The 18249-nt window shown below is 36.8% G+C and overlaps 1 protein-coding gene across 1 annotated transcript; it reads left to right on the forward strand.

Annotated features, from left to right (window-relative positions):
• Window positions 1–16147: 16147 nt before the first annotated feature.
• Window positions 16148–17500, forward strand: fbp (fructose-1,6-bisphosphatase). The gene is made up of 4 exons (XM_088038482.1): window positions 16148–16469; window positions 16523–16667; window positions 16714–17220; window positions 17268–17500. Exons 1-4 carry the CDS (start codon window positions 16297–16299, stop codon window positions 17454–17456), a joined length of 1014 nt encoding a protein of 337 aa, XP_087894608.1. The 5' UTR covers window positions 16148–16296; the 3' UTR covers window positions 17457–17500.
• Window positions 17501–18249: the final 749 nt, after the last annotated feature.

Here is an 18249-nt window from a genome sequence, read left to right on the forward strand (position 1 = left end):
ATGCCGCTTTATTAAAAACACTTCATGATGGAGAAGTAGATAAAATCATACATTATTTACAAGGCGGTGCGCTACACTAATGGCTAAAACGAAGCAAAAACATCGGCTGTAAAAAAATGATCAATGTGAAACGTGAGGGAAAATTAAAATATTGAAATAGTTATCTAGTCGTTAAAAGCTTTGTTTTGTGTAGCTCACTCATTATTTTCTATTTTTTAATTTCCGCCCTCATCCTGGAGAGATTTTTCACTGAGTTGTGTTTGTACTTTGATTTTTGTTTTTTGGTAATAAGCTCGAGTGCTTTTGTGTTCCAACTCTTCCTTTTGTTTGAGCTTTGTTCGTTTGAATTTTTCTTAACAAAATTACGTATTCTATTGTTGAAAAGCCGTAGGACTAATTTTCGATTATGTACAGAGCATGTTGCTCGTCCGGGGCAGAATCTTGCAACAAAAACGGTCATCGATTACTCAAAACAATCCTAATTGACGTGTTAATTTGTAGAGTAGATTTAGGTTTGTAATAATGCATTTGTGGGAACCCACAGTAGAAAATAGAATCCATTATTTGTATTATTTTCCAATGCTTCATCGAATTCTAACGAATAACATGTCGCATACATCATTAACCACTTTCTGGACTAATAACGACTTATAAATAGGAAAAACACATTAGTATCGTATTTTTCACCCTAAATACCCGCAATCTGTCAATGGAAATAAAAAACCACACGTATGTAAATCTCCCTTGCGACCTATTATTCCAAGTCAACAACCCCTGTCCTCCCCCTCCCCCAATCAATATTACTACTACAACTTTACGACAACGTAAACCTAAGCGTATTTTTTACGATTCTGTTATTAAGAAACTAAACTAAATGTTGCCATCCCCATAAATAATTGATGCAGGTTTCTGTTCAGTATTAATGAAAAATGCGAAAGTTCGCCACCCCTTGACACCAAATCGAATCGCCTTGATAGAATTCGTTATGTTAACAATACGTGACCGTATCCCATATGCCGAATTTTATGGCACATGAACATAAAAAATGCCGTTGGTAAAAATTAAATTGTGGGTTGTCTGGGATTACAAAATGCAGGCCACCATATGGGCTACGGTGGCGATGAGAAAAATGGGCATTGAGCAAAATGAGAAAAAAACGTACTCTGGAGCCCGGAGGCGCAATTTCGGTTCAAAGCATTCTAAAATTGAAGAATTAAGACTCTACCAACTCAACTTTTCCCCAATTAAAAATCGCTGCTCGGAACAGTTGTGATTTATGAAATTTCCCAGATCGATAAGATTAAAAGTGTGTTTGTTTGGAAGGCAGCCAAGCATGTTTTTCATGGATTTCTACCTGGACCTCTCCTCTTCTCACGGTTCACTTTGTTTAGTGCCTCGAAATACAATATTTACTATTCGGAAGGAAATCACCGACGTTTCCAACGACGTCCTTGAAGTAAATCAAGCTTCGAAAGCCTTCCGAATTCGGGTGAACGCCAAATGACGACACGTTCAAAGAAAAAGTCTCGTACTCATGTGGTCGCGATGGATTTATAATTGATGGCCAGGTGGACGTTGCATGTGTTTGTTTCAAGACAGGTAGCAGCTGTCATGGCACATGCCTCGCTCTTAAGATGCACCCACTTTCTTACCATTTTTACCTGAGGAATAAGGGCTGATTGTGAACGAAAGAAATGCGAGCGACACAAAGATCACGTGGATAATCATAGATCTCACCCATTTCAAACATTTACGAAACAGCAATTACCCTCTAAACAGGCAATGTTTCCAGTTAAAAATTAAACCAACCACTCTTTGATGTCCGACAACCTGAACATTATAAACTTCCGGGAATTATCGGACCGTTGTGTTTAATATTCATCGATGTAATTTCCTAAACTGAACTAGGTAAGAAAACATAAAAACTGTCCTACGACCTCAGTAAAAAACCCGTTGATTCAGCTATTAGTCCAGAAGAATAACGACTCGGATCATCAATCAATACTGCGGCAAAGATACGCTCGTTATTCTCTCCATTTTCGTGAAAACAACTTTATAATGATCCAATGTTATTATTTTCGAGATCTGTTGTAATTGTGATTTTTAAAGAGTTGAAGAAGTGCGGAGTCATCCCATCGACTTGGTCACACGAAAAGGCGAACAAAGAAAAATGCCAATAACGAATATTTTGAGTCATAAAACGGAAGAGCGGCTGTCAACCGGAGACTGCAGAAGAGTGAAGCGATGGTTTATTAAATTTACTACTTTGGTAATGAAGAGGTTCAAGTCGTAAACCGTGAAAAAGTCCGCAAAGCGGTGTTGGTGTATTTTTACCTAGATCCCTGGAGTTTTCGTCTATTTATATTGTCCCGAATTGACAAATCCGGCTCTGTTTTGGCCTAAATTAAAGTTTCGTTCACGAGGAAGAGGAAATTTTCCTTTGACTAAAATTTTTATTAATCACTCTAAATATAGAGTTATCAGTCAATTCAAATCCGTTATTAAACCAACCGCAGATCGATAAAAGCTCACTGAAATTATCCTCGGCAGTAATACAAACTCTACTTCCGTCAAAACCCACTGATAAACAATGACACCACGTCTGAAGTTTGTTTTATCGCCGCGCAAATTTTCCAGCGCTTTCCGCCATAACTTTGGTTTTCCAGCACCCTTTCGTGCAACTCCGACATTGAATTCCAGATGAAAAAAGCCTGATAATTTTCCCTGCAAAACTGCATCGATTTTCTTCGTTTTAACCTCCATGGATCTATTCTCAACCGTATCGACGAGGGTGCTTTCGACCACCACAAACCCAGTTACCATCTGCCGTTTACGTCACGATTCCAACTTGTTCAACGATCAGCTGTCGTAAGTTGTTTTGAATTTTTTGCTACCTGTGCGCCAGCAGATGGGAATTTTTGTGGTGTTCACGTATATTTATCTTCGGAAATTAAGATGGGGGTACGTGCAGGTTACCACAGCAGATGGTCGCAACCATTAAATTGCACGAAGATTTATCGGCGGATTGGAAACAAAAATGCAAACCATTCGGATCGGGAGTCGGAATGAAAATGTATGGGTCGGGAGTTATTCTATCAAATTAGTGGAAATAAATGGGAGATGCAAGTGGAGGTATTTTCAAATACTTTTACCAAGTCGAACAAACAAATTTGTTGGGAGTATAAAGCATTTGCAGACACTTTGTTGTTGGAACATTTGATATTAGGCAAATGGGGTTGGACATTAAAATAGATTGAATTTAGGGATGGAGCGAAACTATTGGGTTTAGCCGCGGCAACACACAATACACAGGACCTGCGGGGATAAACTACAGTACAAGGCAACAAAATATATTACCAGTTATTTAGAATCGTGTTGCTTGTTAAACTAAACGCAAATTTAATAGAACAAACAGTTCATTTCATTTCATTTATTTCGAACGCGAGCGTTTTTTAACAATATTTGGAAGTGCCTCATAGCCTTGATTGCAACACATCATCGTTAGTGTAATATTCCTGAGCATGGCGTCTCCGCGTCCGAAACGCGTGTCAACACAATTAACCCCCCGAGACTCCTCAAAGTGATTCGTCAAGACATCTGTCCCCGCACCTCTTGTTTTGACCAAATTACTTGAAGCGAAAGCTCAGGTGCTTCGCCTCGTTACTTTTTTCCCAGCAACACGAAATTGAAAAAGTTCACAGATGGAGTTTTCAATGTAAGCAAACCGGGCGCTGTTAATTAAAAATGTTCCCCTGAGAAATCGGTAGAAAAATATGGAACAAGTATTTTCAACAACGTCCTAGAGCCTTGCTCTTGCAGGTTTACTCGGTTACTCCGTGTCAAGGCTGCTTCGTGTACATTGGAGTACGGTCGTGATGTTGATACCAAACGGATCGATACAGACGGCTCAGCCTCACATAGTTGCCATATTTCTGCAACCATTCATACACCTGAGGGCCCGAAGTGGACAACCAATGATATTTTGCCACAGCGAACCCTCGAAAAATTATGGCTTATTAAATAATTATCGCTCGTGGATAATTGATTTATTCAACCCTTTGGGAAGTTGGATGCAGTGTCCGGTTGTTTTATCTATTCCAGCCTTATTTAGCCGTATATAGAGGGTGGTTTGTTGGGGGTTTTAACCCTTTTGTTTGAAATCTGCTCGCTGTGAAATGATTGAAATTTTTAATAAGCGAGGGCATTGTCCGGGCGACGAAACAAGGGAGGAAAACGCGGTTTTACATTGATAACAGATTGTATAAAAACAAAGAAAAAGTAAACACCCCCTCAAAATGTTACAACGACTGCCATTTTGTTGCAGGAATATTTATGCAGAGTCATAAAAAGAACATTTCTGGTTTATTATCCATGTGTGCATGTCCTTACTCTGATGATCTCGCAGGAAAGCCACCGATCCTGTGACAACACTGACATTTTATACATATGGAAACAATTCATTTTATTCCAATTTTTTGTTTACATTTGTATTTCTGCCACTGACAAAGGTACACAGAATGTTTGAGATTTATACACAATTTTATTTTCAAAGGTACGGACATTATTCACTATCACAACTCTAACTGGAAAATTCATGTCCCTGTAGCAGGAATAACATTGTTTTCCATCAATAACAGATATGAAAAATAATACTTGGCTGCAATGTTGCAGCAGCTAAATTGATGCAGCTCTGTCGGGAATAACAACATACCGGGAATATGGATACCTTTTGGTAGCGCTAATGGGCATGCAATTTTTAGAATTGAAAGAATTTGCCTAATTCCGTGAAAATCGCACGAGACTAAATATTAGCCAGTGGAAAAACAGAATTCGGTATGGTTTCTATGGCAATATAGAAATTTTCCTGGAAATTATTTGCATCTTGCTAACTCAACATGAAATTAATAAGCGGAAATTTTTTCAGCCAATCAGAGAAAAAGTTGTGTATGTTGTCATGGATACTGTTACACAACTTGATTTTTGTTTGAAATTTAAAATTTTATTAAAAAGCATAGAATGTGTGTGTCTCGTTGCGATTTTCTTACCGAATACGCCCTCGTGCATTGATTAATATCCTGAAATTTTATTCTCATGCATTTCGAAAACGTATTAATTAGCGCGAGTGGAACACGAGCATTCGAAAAAATTTCCGAAAATAATCAATGCAACAGGGATATTACAGGGTGATTTTTTAAAAACGGCAGGCGTTGTAAAATTTTGATTTATGAACCGATTTAAAAAAAATTAAAAACAAATTAAATGGCTTTAATTTCCTATAAACTGATGATTTTAAAATTTTTCTAAATGTCTTAGTATCTTTTGGGTGATACTCAACTTTCTTATTTTAAATTGGCACCCATATTTTTTTTTCATAATTTGGAAGATATTAATTTTCTTGATTCAGATATGTGTAATATGTTCTACTTTTACAAAAAATATTAAAAAAAAAATATCAAAAATGAAAAAATTTAGGCAATAAAAGCTAATAAAATCTAGATGGGGCTACACCTTACAATGCACAATGCATTTCTCGTAGGTGTCAATTGTGCAATTTAAAAAAAACGGGATAGCGTTTCAACAGTATTTTATTTAAATTAGATAGTTGTTTTTTCTGATTTGTAATTATTATTGTCTTTTGTTATTAATAATTTCAAAAAAAATTGCCAATCCTTTCTGTTATTTGTTGCTTTATGACATTACAATAACGGCATTCTTTTATTTGGCACCATGCACCTAGATTTTATTAACTATTATTGCTTATTTTTTTTCAATTTTGATAATTTTTTTAAAAATATTTTTTGTAAAAGTAGAACATATTACTCAATTCTGAATCAAGAAAATTAATATCTTCCAAATTATGAAAAAAAAAATGGGTTTCAATTTAAAATAAGAAAGTTGAGTATCGCCCAGAAGATACCAAGACATTTAGAAAAATTTTAAAATTATCAGTTTATAGGAAATTAAAAACCATTTAATTTGTTTTTTAAATTTTTGAAATCGGTTCATAAATAAAAACTCTACAACGCCTGCCGTTTTTAAAAAATCACCCTGTATAAGTGAAAACAACCCTAAATACATCGATTTATCGCCACGTTGTTCGAAGGGTTTTTGACGTCATAGCAGGAACTCCAATCCCTGAACAGTCAAGAATTGCCAGAGAAACATTATTTTTCATCAATTTCAACTGAAAGAAATTTTTATCTTTGATCCAACCGAAAGAAAACAGATGTTTTTCGATCAGTAGGAATAAGAAATAATGTTTTGCGGCCGGTGATTGAACAAAAAATCGTTTTAATAAAACAAGCTATTAAAAATATCGATCGCAATTTACTGCACGAATTTCTTCTTTGTGCAGTTCAAGGCAAATAAGACTTTCAATTTCTGGTGTAAAACCAGATTGTTACAAACATGGGAATGCAATAATTCCTGTTTTGTATTTTTAGGCCGGATTTTTCCCCGTTCCAACCATAAACATTTCGATTTTATCCTGCTCTCAGGACGATCCTTAACTCAGGAAAATGAGATCCAACATGGCGTCGTAAAAAACGCGAGACTCGGATTACACTATAAAAAAATTCGCGCGTTTTCCAAGTGAATTATCGTTTTGCATTAACTAAGAGAGGGTAATGAAGCATAATAGTGCCGTAATTTCCCAACCCTTTCATTCTGTCGCCGTCCCCACATAATAGTAACGACTATAAGGTTTTAGAATTATTATGGTTTATTACATCTTGTGCGTCCCAGCCACGAAAACACGGTTGAAATTTCATTTCAAGTTAATTTCACAGTCGTCTTAAATGTACAAAGTGGTGTTGTAAAGCTTAAGGCCAGTTTCACAATTCTGGGGCTTAGAAGCAAACTAGCTGTGTAATTTTCGCAGGGCGATGACGTCATTGTGAAGAACCCCGCAGGTTTATCTTTTCGTGTCTTTTCTAATAAAATATCCCCGCTAATTTCTTTGTTTATTTCGTGTTTGAGCTCCATCAGCTTTTCATACCGCACAACGTAAATTTAGAGCAATTATAATGAATACAAAACATCAATCTTCAGCCATCGATTTTTTTCCAACCCGTTATTACGAGTTTGTGAAAATAGTCATTATAAACGCAGGTAGACACGTTATCAATATCTTGAATAATGAGCAGTGTTTATCGAATTCTCTGATTAATTTGTCGGTAAAAGCGACCCGCAATTACTCCTGTCAATGCAAATATGTTGTTTTTTAATTAAGTGAGGAGCTGTAGACACTGTCAATTAGTGATGATTTTAAGAGTTAGATACAAACACGACAAGTTTGTCTGGGTCTGATGAAAAAAATTTCATTATCTAAAAAACTCTCGAAATCTCGAAATTAATAATAACATGGCTGAGAACGAAACAGCAGTCTCCATCATTATGCTGTTACTTAGCTCACATTAAAATTAAATTTGCAGAAAAGAATCTGCAGCGAAATTTGTGCGATCATCAGCATCAAGCTCCCCGTATCTTGTCGAAATAACCGTCTGCTCTGAATATTTAAAATATTGATTTACACGAAGTGGCTCTTTGAAGCTCTAACGACATTATTTTTTTATTAACAAACAAAATAAAAATTGAGTTTCTTACATTCGTGGAAAATGGATTTAGCGTTTTTAACGGGCTGGGGATTTGGGACAGAATGGAGTTGTTTAACGATGATTTGGTTATTTTTTTATCGTTGGAAGAAATTTATATTCTGCTTGGGTGCCCCGCGTTACAGGGGTGGATTATTCAATATTTAAACAATTAATTACTCGAAAATTCCATATCCTAAACAAAATTTCCTTATCGTCCGTGCTTGTATTATTTCCCTGTTCTTGGCACATTCTAAAATCCGGTAAAATTGAATTTTTCCATATGTAATGAGGGTGGAGGTTTTAATGTGGGGAAAGTTCAAGGCTGCGCCAGTCGTTTCAAATTGCTATGCAGAGTGGAAAAGTCTTAAGTATTGAAATCCAGCCGTTTAGTGTTTCTGTTCTGTAGACGCAGAACAGATGAAAACGCTTTTTAATGCTAATTTATGAGGATTGGCTGGAATCTATGGATGATTTAGATACTGGAATGAGATCAAGAACAGTTTGGTGTCTTATTCAAGGGAGGTTTCAGCTCGATTAAACGGCAGTAGAAATACAGGGAAAAGTTTCTTGATTTGATATTCAGAGAACGTCTGAGCATAAAAGTAATATTTCTCGAAATAAATATAAGCTCTATTGGAATAAAAATTAGCGTTATGAATGTTGGAATCTTTACGATATATTGCGTCTTTATTCCGAGCACACATTATTCCTCTGATAACACGGACAATAATTGCTGTTTAGAGAAAGTTATGAACAAACAAGGGCTCTGTTTGTTCATAATTTTCGACGGTAAACAGTGATATTGGTTTCAGCTTATTAATAATTTAGAGACAACAGCTTTTTCCGTAGACAAATTAGCGAAAAAATTCAATTTAAATATTCCTGATCAAAATTCAAACGGCCCCACACAATTAGCATTTTTATATAAAAACTCTTCACTCCGTGAAAAAATAAAAGATAAATGTTATTCCCCAGCAAGCATTTTCAGCACAAGTGTTTGACTTGACGTTATCTCGTTTAGTCAGGGTTGCTATGGAATCCAGCTGGGTACCGCAGGAATACAAGGTCGACTCACACCATGGATTCCTGCGAGACTTCGAGCCGTAAGATTACGTTTTCACGAATTATTGCACTCCGATGAATCAAAATGTGCCGTAAAAAAGTCGTTTATGTAATTAGCACAAGGGAGAGGCGGGAATGAAAGACAGTGGCGGCGGACAAGGGGGAAATTTTATGATATTTTAATACAATGGCCTTTGAAGCGGAAGCCAAATATGGCCGCAGGAATGATGGATGATGGGTGGAGGATTGTGTAATTGAGCAAGGACTAGCAGGACACAATTTCCTAGTTGACGCAGGAATTAATGTTAATTTTGGGAGTTATTATACTGCCACAGAGAGCTTTCCTGCGTTGGACGTTGCGGTGATTTAATTACTTTTAAAAGAGGACTCCCTAAATATTACTTTGAGTTTGTTGTTCTGAAATAGTTTCAGATACAACGAAAAAAATGCTGGAGGCCTATTGGCGTTTTCTAAACAGCATCCTTTCCCCACTTTGTATTCTGTATCGATTTGCTACAGATAAGCGCAATTTCCTCGCCGACATTGTTCTCCTTTTTATTACTGCGGTACTTCCCTTTCACGTATTCGTGTAGGTATACTGAGGTAGACATCTTTACACGTCTTGCCTAACATCGTACACAACCAGAATAGGTCCCTCGGGAATTACGGGAAATATTCAAATATTTACATAGGCACGCGTTGCATTTTTAAATTATAATAGCTACATCCGTTATGCAACAATAAAATTTTCATTTCGTTGAACAAACAGTCAGTATAATAGCAGGGACATTCTGTAGTTTCAACGTTGCTAGCACTGCATAAGCACATTATGAACTTGCGGCTAATTCCCTTTTAATTATTCAGGCGCACTCGGTTAAATGTTAAAACTTTTCCTGGTGAAGTTGCAAAGAATATTTCAAGGACGGGCACAAATTCGCGATAAATTCCAGTCAATTTATACGAAAAACATGTTTTTATATCCCGGCAGCATAAATCACGTCTTCATCTCCATCACCTTCCTGCTAATTGCCCAACAAAATCCACTCCCCCGGAAATAATTTTCCTTTTCCTGCTAGTCTCTCGCAGGAAAACATGCATTGTTTCGCTCCTGCTGCAGACGTTGATTGATGCTTCGCTTTTGAGAAATTTAGCCCTAACCATTTTAAACACAACGTCTTAAAGCCCCCAACACTTTTACCGGAATTGAGTTCAGGAGCATATGGACCACATCTCCATTTGAAATGAGTCGAGGATCAAAACAGCAACACGATCGAATTAGATACAATGCAAATGCTTACATAAAGATAAAATAACAATAAAAGGAAAGCCGTGAAAATATAAAGCCTCTGTTTTATTCAACGTACGCGGAAATGGAGAAAGAAAGAGGTGAGGGACAAAGCTTTTTCTGTTGGATTATAGCCCAATTTTGACTCTGGAAGGAAAGTTCCATATTCATAGTAATTGAGGAAATCGTTAGGAGCAGCATGTTTGTGGTCCCTGAATTACTATCGATTTTAGATTGAGTTGTGTAGACGCTCAAATAAAATTAAATAAAAGTTAATCGTGTCAACAATGACAATTTTTCAAGGTAATTTCTACAGCCATGGTCGTAAAACGTAATGGAGCCGTTCCTTTTTTCCGATAGATTTTCCAGTCGTCTGACAATATAAAATGTTTTTATTGGTTACAAAAATAATCCGAAGTCCGTAACAAAGTGTTAAGTACCATTATAAGCTGGCCTGTTGTGTCGGAACAGAGCTATTGTATACGTTTAATTGCTCGACTTAATGAGTATATAGAGTAATTAAAGTGAGGAGGGAGTGTAAATTATGGACCATATCGCACCTGGTGCGTTCCTGCAGATGGGGCAGACTCCCTAATTTCTTCTGCAAAATGTAATATCACACCGTTTTCGAGAGGGAAATATAGTTTGAATAATCATTTCATTTTGGGCAATTTGGGAAATTTATGGACGGAAGAATTAAGGGAGGAGAGTTGGAGATTTAAAACGAGAGATAGTTGATAGCGACAAATGTAGCACAATAACACCAAACTTTTAGGGCGTGGTGGCATCCAAAAAATGGAAAATTAATTCGTTACAATTTCAAACTCTCCTTTACTTTATGAAATGTTCTGCCTCTTTAGTCGTGAAATTTTGATGAGTAAAAGCTTATTTTGGGAGGCCTCAGGCTCTAACCTATGACATTTCAAAACACCTGGATTCGTACTTAATTCCGAGGGTTTTAAGTTTTGCGTTTTCAATCTCCATTTGTGGAATTCCACAAAGGGGTCCAAGACTTATTTAATTAAAAAACTATAAATATTCATTACGTTGTAAAACAAAGGAAATTTTCATGTGAATGAAAAGCAAAAGAAACCCTCGCTCGCAATATTTCAAAATACCCGAAGAAAATAAGTCGTTACAAAGCGCACGGCTTCTTCTTTCCGGTCATTTATCAAAGATCAAAAATATCTCTCAGGTGTATTTTCTACATTTTCCCTCTGCATCTTCTCGTCAGATGACACCTAATTAGAGAAGCAGAAAGCATTAATTTCAGCGAAGCACAAAATGCAGGTGTTTTGCGACGAAATAAACTCGTTGATGTAAATTTGAAGCGAATTTCGTGACACTTCCATTTTCGCTATCAAATTACCGGAGAGAAATGTTTTCTTGGGTTAGAATACAAAAAAGGAGTTTACAAAAAGGATGCTTTTGGACTCGAAATGCACTAAGGGTACAACGTGTAATCATTCAATATTGCCGACTGCTTGCACGTAAGGTTACTACCCTTACCTTGTCCGGGCTGCTGCAGGAGGGTTCGCGCGAAAACACAGCTACGCTACCCGGAACCCGGAACTGGCAGCCGGATATGCAGTCAAAAAATATGGAGGTGGGATTGTTTTAATGTGGCGAATGAGGGAAAGGGTGGCCACATCCGAAAATTTATTAACTAGAAACTCATAAATGGTGGATGCGCCAGGTAGAAAACCAAAATAAAAACAGAAAAATCAAAACTGGAAATAAGACAGAAAGCCGGAGAAAAAGAAGATGGCTTGAGCTTTGTTATCCACACATTATTAGCAGGCTTCTTTAGGCTACATAAAATGTCAGGAAAAAGTTTCTTTCCAAATTAGTTTCCCCTTTCACGTATCACATGGCATCTCCTCCTCCCCATTACCGTGAAACGCTCATCCTAACAGCCCCCAAAAGCGTCCAGGGAACAATCCAACCCATTCTAGCCATCCGTCGCCCTGCGACGTGGTAATTACGAGCAGGAAATAAGTCGGTTATACGAATGCGGAAACGCATTGCGTAGATGTCATTTATAGCGACACTGTGTTCTTTAGCGTAGTGTGTTGGGGGTGGTTTCGGGGATAAAGCAGGTGAACGACCGAGAGCGACCCAGACCGACGTCGGGCGGCGGCGAGCATCGATCTTCACTGCACCCGGCTTGCGCATTGCGCCCCGCTTCAACCCCGCTTTGTTCGGGCCTTCTTTCAATTTCAGCTATTTCATTCTAATTCGCATTAAATCAATGCAGAAAATAAGAGAGTTCCATCAACGACGGAAAACACATCCATTGTGGAAAAAGAAGAATAGGGGAGGGTGGCGAGACGGATGGTTTTGTACATTAGAGAAAGTGGTTGAAGGTGGGGAAATATTTATTTGAATTTTTTTAAGCGGAAATGATAGGATAAAGTTTGAGTTTGATAGAGGTGGATGTTAACACGGTTCTGGACATTACAAGCGAAAATGGGAAAAATTTTTGTTGGAAAAAGTGTTTTGTTAAGAGTTATCGTCTGAGGGTCCTTAACCTCGCTAAATCTCCGAAACTGCTTTCAAGCGCGAACAAAAAGTTAGTCTCTGTTTTTACATCTGGAGGGTTGTAATGTATTGTGCTTCTGATGTATTTTTTGCCAAGATCGGGTGACTATTTTTTTACATTAAGTGTTCATTGACATGAGCCGTTAAGTTAGTCGATGTTACTAAATCCTGAAAGAGAAATAAAAGTGCCGAACAAAGTTTTATCGACATTTAGGCGAAAGTGGGAAACGTAAAAATCTATGATTTTGGGTTTTGCAATGAAATAAGTTGAAAAAATGTTTCCTGCCATCTCACCAATACCAAATGAGTTACAAATATTGCGTGGAAATATCAGTTTCTCATTTCCCTAACAAAAAGTATCAAGTTCTCCCAATTGCCAAGATGTGCTATAAACCACTTAAACTGGTGTCTTATAACACTTTCATGTAACATCGTTTTGAAAGCGGGATATAGGAAATGCGGAAAATGCGTCAGGCAACAAGAAAGAATCCAACTCCACGACATTTGACAATAACCACGAAAGAACCTGACAACCAGAAAAAGAATCGGTTTATACCGCGTCCAAATATTGCATGTAGTAAATCTTCCCAAATCTCGTTTAAAACACAGAAAACCCCATTCTGATATAAGCTGTCATCTTGTTCCTTGTCCACAAAAATACCATTCCCGCTTCTAAAAATATCCAATATAATTTTCACCTCTCCCTCGGAATTAATAAAAAAACTTTTCCACCCTCTCGCATGAGTTATGACAGAATAAAATATCGACAAGCATCAGAATAAAATTTATTCCAGACGAGATGATTGTACTGAATAATCAATATCCCATTACTGGTTTACAAGTGAACATGCTGCATGTAAACTTGATAAAAACCTCTTGAACGAAAAAATTAATTGCTTTTCTCATTACCATAATCATGCTTTAAATGCACAAGGCTTCTTTGTCGATTATGAATGAAGATTTAAAAGAAAAAACTGGGTCATAGAAAAAGAACTGTGGATGAACAAAATGAAAGCCTGCGCCATCTGGGACTTGAACACCAAAGCTTTCCAAGGCATGGTAAAGACATCTGCAACGAAATCAAAAGTCCTCAGCAAAGAACAAATGCGAAAATTTGTGGAAAAAGCCCCAGATAATAAGTTTTAATGACAAAGGTGAGATTTTATAATTTTCAAAACAAAAACTGGGGTGTCGTCTGTGTGAGACGTCTGTTGGAACGTGTGACGTCAGAGTGATGTGATTAACAATCTGAGATTTGCGTTGTTGCGTTTATGAACGGTTTCCGTGGTTATTTAAATGTTCGACAAATAGGTATATAACCTACATACAAAACGCAATTTTCGCGAAAATTCATGACAAAAACTATACCAAATTTCTGATATGGACATCTCGCTTATTTTTTCGAGTAAACTTAAGTTATTATACATCAGTGTATGCAGAATTTTCCGCAGATTCCAAATCTGGGATTTAAATTCAGATCCGACAACAAATAACTGAGGTATGGCCGATCAAAGTTTCGGAAAGTTGATTTTCATTTTTCCTCATTTTTCGTAATTTTTAAAGTTAAATATCTCAGAAACTATTCGAGATATTGAGATGCGGTTTACGCCATTCTTTTTCTCGGCTCATTTTACGTTAGAAAATGTATTCAAAAGCCCAAAATTCGATAATCGATTTTTCGCGAAAAAAAATTCCGACTCAATCGATGAAAATTTTTCATTTTTTTTATTTTTGGCCATAACTCGTAAACTGTTTGTCCGATAAATCTCAATTTTGGCCAGTAGATAGATTTTGAGCTCCTCTTTCGACCGATGTATAATTCAATGCCTTAAACGTCGTTTTCATTTTGAAAAAATTGATTGAAAATCACCCTAAAATGATGTTTCCAAAACAGTTTTTGGCCAATACCTCGTTTATTTATTAAGCAAACTCAACAAATTTGGATCTCATTTTACGCAGAATGTCACGTTGAATCCAAAGCTTTAAGAATTTTTCATTTTCGTCAACAAATAACTGAGTTATGGTCGTTTGAATTTTTGGGTTATCGCCAGAGGGCCAAATTTTTGAAGGTTTGAAACAATTCGTGCTCGATATCTTGGAAACTATTTCAGATATTGAGATGCGGTTTACGCCATCGTTTTTCTCGCGATTTTTTACATAAGAAAAAGTTTTTTGATTTTTCTACAGTCGAAATTTGCAAATTTTCGCAAAAATTTATGACTAAAACTAGGCCAAACTTTTGATATCGATATCTCGTTTATTTTTTCGAGTAAACTTAAGTTATTATACATCGGTGTATGCAGAATTTTCGGCATATTCCAAATCTGGGATTTAAATTCAGATCCGACAACAAATAACTGAGGTATGGCCGATCAAAGTTTCGGAAAGTTGATTTTCATTTTTCCTCATTTTTCGTAATTTTTAAAGTTAAATATCTCGGAAACTATTCGAGATATTGAGATGCGGTTTGCACCATTCTTTTTCTCGGCTCATTTTACGTTAGAAAATGTATTCAAAAGCCCAAAATTCGATAATCGTTTTTTCGCGAAAAAAAATTCCGACTCAATCGATGAAAATTTTTCATTTTTTTTATTTTTGGCCATAACTCGTAAACTGTTTGTCCGATAAATCTCAAATTTGGCCAGTAGATAGATTTTGAGCTCCTCTTTCGACCGATGTATAATTCAATGCCTTAAACGTCGTTTTCATTTTGAAAACATTGATTGAAAATCACCCTAAAATGATGTTTCCAAAACAGTTTTTGGCCAATACCTCGTTTATTTATTAAGCAAACTCAACAAATTTGGATCTCATTTTACGCAGAATGTCACGCTGAATCCAAAGCTTTAAGAATTTTTCATTTTCGTCAACAAATAACTGAGTTATGGTCGTTTGAATTTTTGGGTTATCGCCAGAGGGCCAAATTTTTGAAGGTTTGAAACAATTCGTGCTCGATATCTTGGAAACTATTTCAGATATTGAGATGCGGTTTACGCCATCGTTTTTCTCGCGATTTTTTACATAAGAAAAAGTTTTTTGATTTTTCTACAGTCGAAATTTGCAAATTTTCGCAAAAATTCATGACTAAAACTATGCCAAATTTCTGATATCTCGCTAATTTCTTAGAATAAACTTAAGTTATTATACATCAGTGTACGCAGAATTTTCCGCAGATTTCAAATCTGGAATTTAGATTCATCAACAAATAACTGAGTTATGGCCGATCAAAGTTTCGGAAAGATAATTTTAATTTTTGCTCATTTTTTTCTAATTTTTAAACTTTTTTATTATTTTGTCGTATTTTACATTTGAGGGAATAAAGTGCGAGAACGGAAGGAATGCTTTATTCCCTAGGCTATACGGAACTGCATCGTATGTATTTAAAAACGAGTAAATAAAAATCGATTTAGTGCCGATCTAAATGAAGTTTATTGATGACGATCGCAATAATTAATTAATTACTTATTTACATCAATCATGACACTTTTACGACCTGATTTGTTATTTGTTACCACCACCAACAATACAACGAAGGAAACATGTTTTTTTACACGTTACATTGTTTATTTTTTGTCCAGCTGACAGTCGTTATCAAGAGATAATAATATAAAACACCGCTTTGACCCTCATTGATACCTTAAAGCCTCGAAGTAAGCTGCTAGTTCGGCATTATCATTTCATTATCGTCTCGATTTGTCCAATCAAAACATGTTTTTAATACGCTCCTACTATCATTGAGGTTCCGTTTAAAGGTCAGTTTATAAATAGCCCCGCTTTCTACAGGTTGATTCAGTCGCGATTCTGCAAGACACAATGTCGCAGTCATCGCCTCTTGATTCAAATTGTATTACTTTGACACGATTTGTTCTCTCGGAACAAAATAGAGTCCCTCATGCCACCGGAGAACTAACTCAACTTCTAAATTCCATTCAGACTGCGGTCAAAGTCATCAGCAGCGCTGTTAGGAAAGCCGGCATTACCAAACTGTGAGTTAACAAATTTTGTGCAATGTTCCCAAGTTCAACTCCTTTTTTCATAGTTTTGGCACCGTGGGACAGACAAACGTCCAAGGCGAAGAGGTAAAAAAGCTCGATGTCTTGGCCAACGAGCTCTTCATTAACATGCTGTCGTCCTCCTACACAGTTGCTCTCTTAATTTCCGAAGAAAACGAGACAGTCATTGAGGTAGCCCCATAACCGACCCATTACCCAATTCTACGTCTATTTCTAGATCGAAACCGACAAAAGAGGTAAATACATCGTAGCCTTCGACCCTCTGGATGGCTCCTCCAACATCGATTGCTTGGTTTCGATCGGTTCCATCTTTGCTATCATGAAAAAGGACGACCATTCGATCCCGTCCTTAAAAGACGCCCTTCAACCCGGCAACAAGGTGGTTGCTGCTGGGTACGCCCTCTACGGCAGTGCCACCATGTTGGTCATTTCTCTAGGTTCTGGAGTCAACGGTTTCATGCTCGACCCATCTGTGGGTGAATTCGTTCTTTCAGATCCAAACATGACAATCCCAAAGCGTGGTAAAATCTACGCCATCAACGAAGGGTACACTCATCAATGGGATCCTGCAGTCGCTGAATACGTTCAGAATAAAAAAGATCCAACAAAGGGTAAACCGTACAATGCTCGATATGTCGGTTCCATGGTTGCGGATGTTCACAGGACCATAAAGTATGGTGGTATTTTCATCTATCCCGCTACTAGAGACGCACCTAAGGGAAAAGTACGTAGAGGGTATGCAACGAACGTGATGAGAAAATTTTGTTGTAGTTGAGACTGCTGTACGAATGCATTCCGATGGCTTTTATTATTACACAAGCTGGAGGTTTGGCATCAAATGGCGACATTCCAATTCTCGATATACAACCACAAGGTCTACACGAGAGATCTCCGGTGTTTTTAGGATCGAAAGAAGATGTAGAAGAAGTGCTGGGAGTCATTAAAAAACACAAGAAATGAGAGAAACTGTTACGTTTTATGTTAATAAATAATTGATATTTTAATTGTTTTGTGTTTCCTGGGTCAAGTTCAAGACAATGTGACTTTGCCAACGGCGGGAGGACTGTTCATACTGCTAATGAATACCTGGTTCTATTAAATTTATGACTGTATTTAGTCTTTACGTAAATAAGAACGGATGAGATAGGTCGTGACATTGAATTGTCCGATCTAACGTAAATAAACACAGTAATCCTAATCAGTTAAATACTAATCCGATTGAGTGGTGATATAACAGATTTTTTTACTTGTACGCCAGTTTTAGTGCCTAATAATGATAAGACACAGTTGGAAATAAAAACCAGTGTAGGCTAGAAATGCATTAAAATGAAAGAACAGAGATGTTATCAGTATCACTATCAGTTAGTATTAGAAGTGGAGTTCTAAGTTTGGATTGTTCTAAAGATTGTAAAATAGTACTACGCAGCTGCTACTCAAGATCTTTAAATAGTTAATATTAATATCTGGTCATTGACGTTAACACCTGCAATAGTATCAAAAAATTTAAATCAAAGTAGTTCTAGGAAGGAAGCAATTTGTGGAATGATATCTAGAATAAAAAGAACGCTCGCGGAGCTCGGCGCAACATGTTTTAAACAATTATGAGTTTCGAACACAACATGGGAAGATTAAAAACCGAATTAGTTGTTTTTCCTACCTTAAAGTTCCATTCAGTTCCATTCCAGAAGCAAGTTTTGAACGCTCATCAGCACCACGCAGTTTTTCACTTTTGTTAATAAATTTTCACTTCATC

The sequence above is a fragment of the Gnatocerus cornutus genome, chromosome 6, assembly GCF_029298725.1.
Source record: "Gnatocerus cornutus isolate USDA-ARS CGAHR chromosome 6, icGnaCorn1.1, whole genome shotgun sequence".
Lineage (NCBI taxonomy): Eukaryota > Metazoa > Arthropoda > Insecta > Coleoptera > Tenebrionidae > Gnatocerus > Gnatocerus cornutus.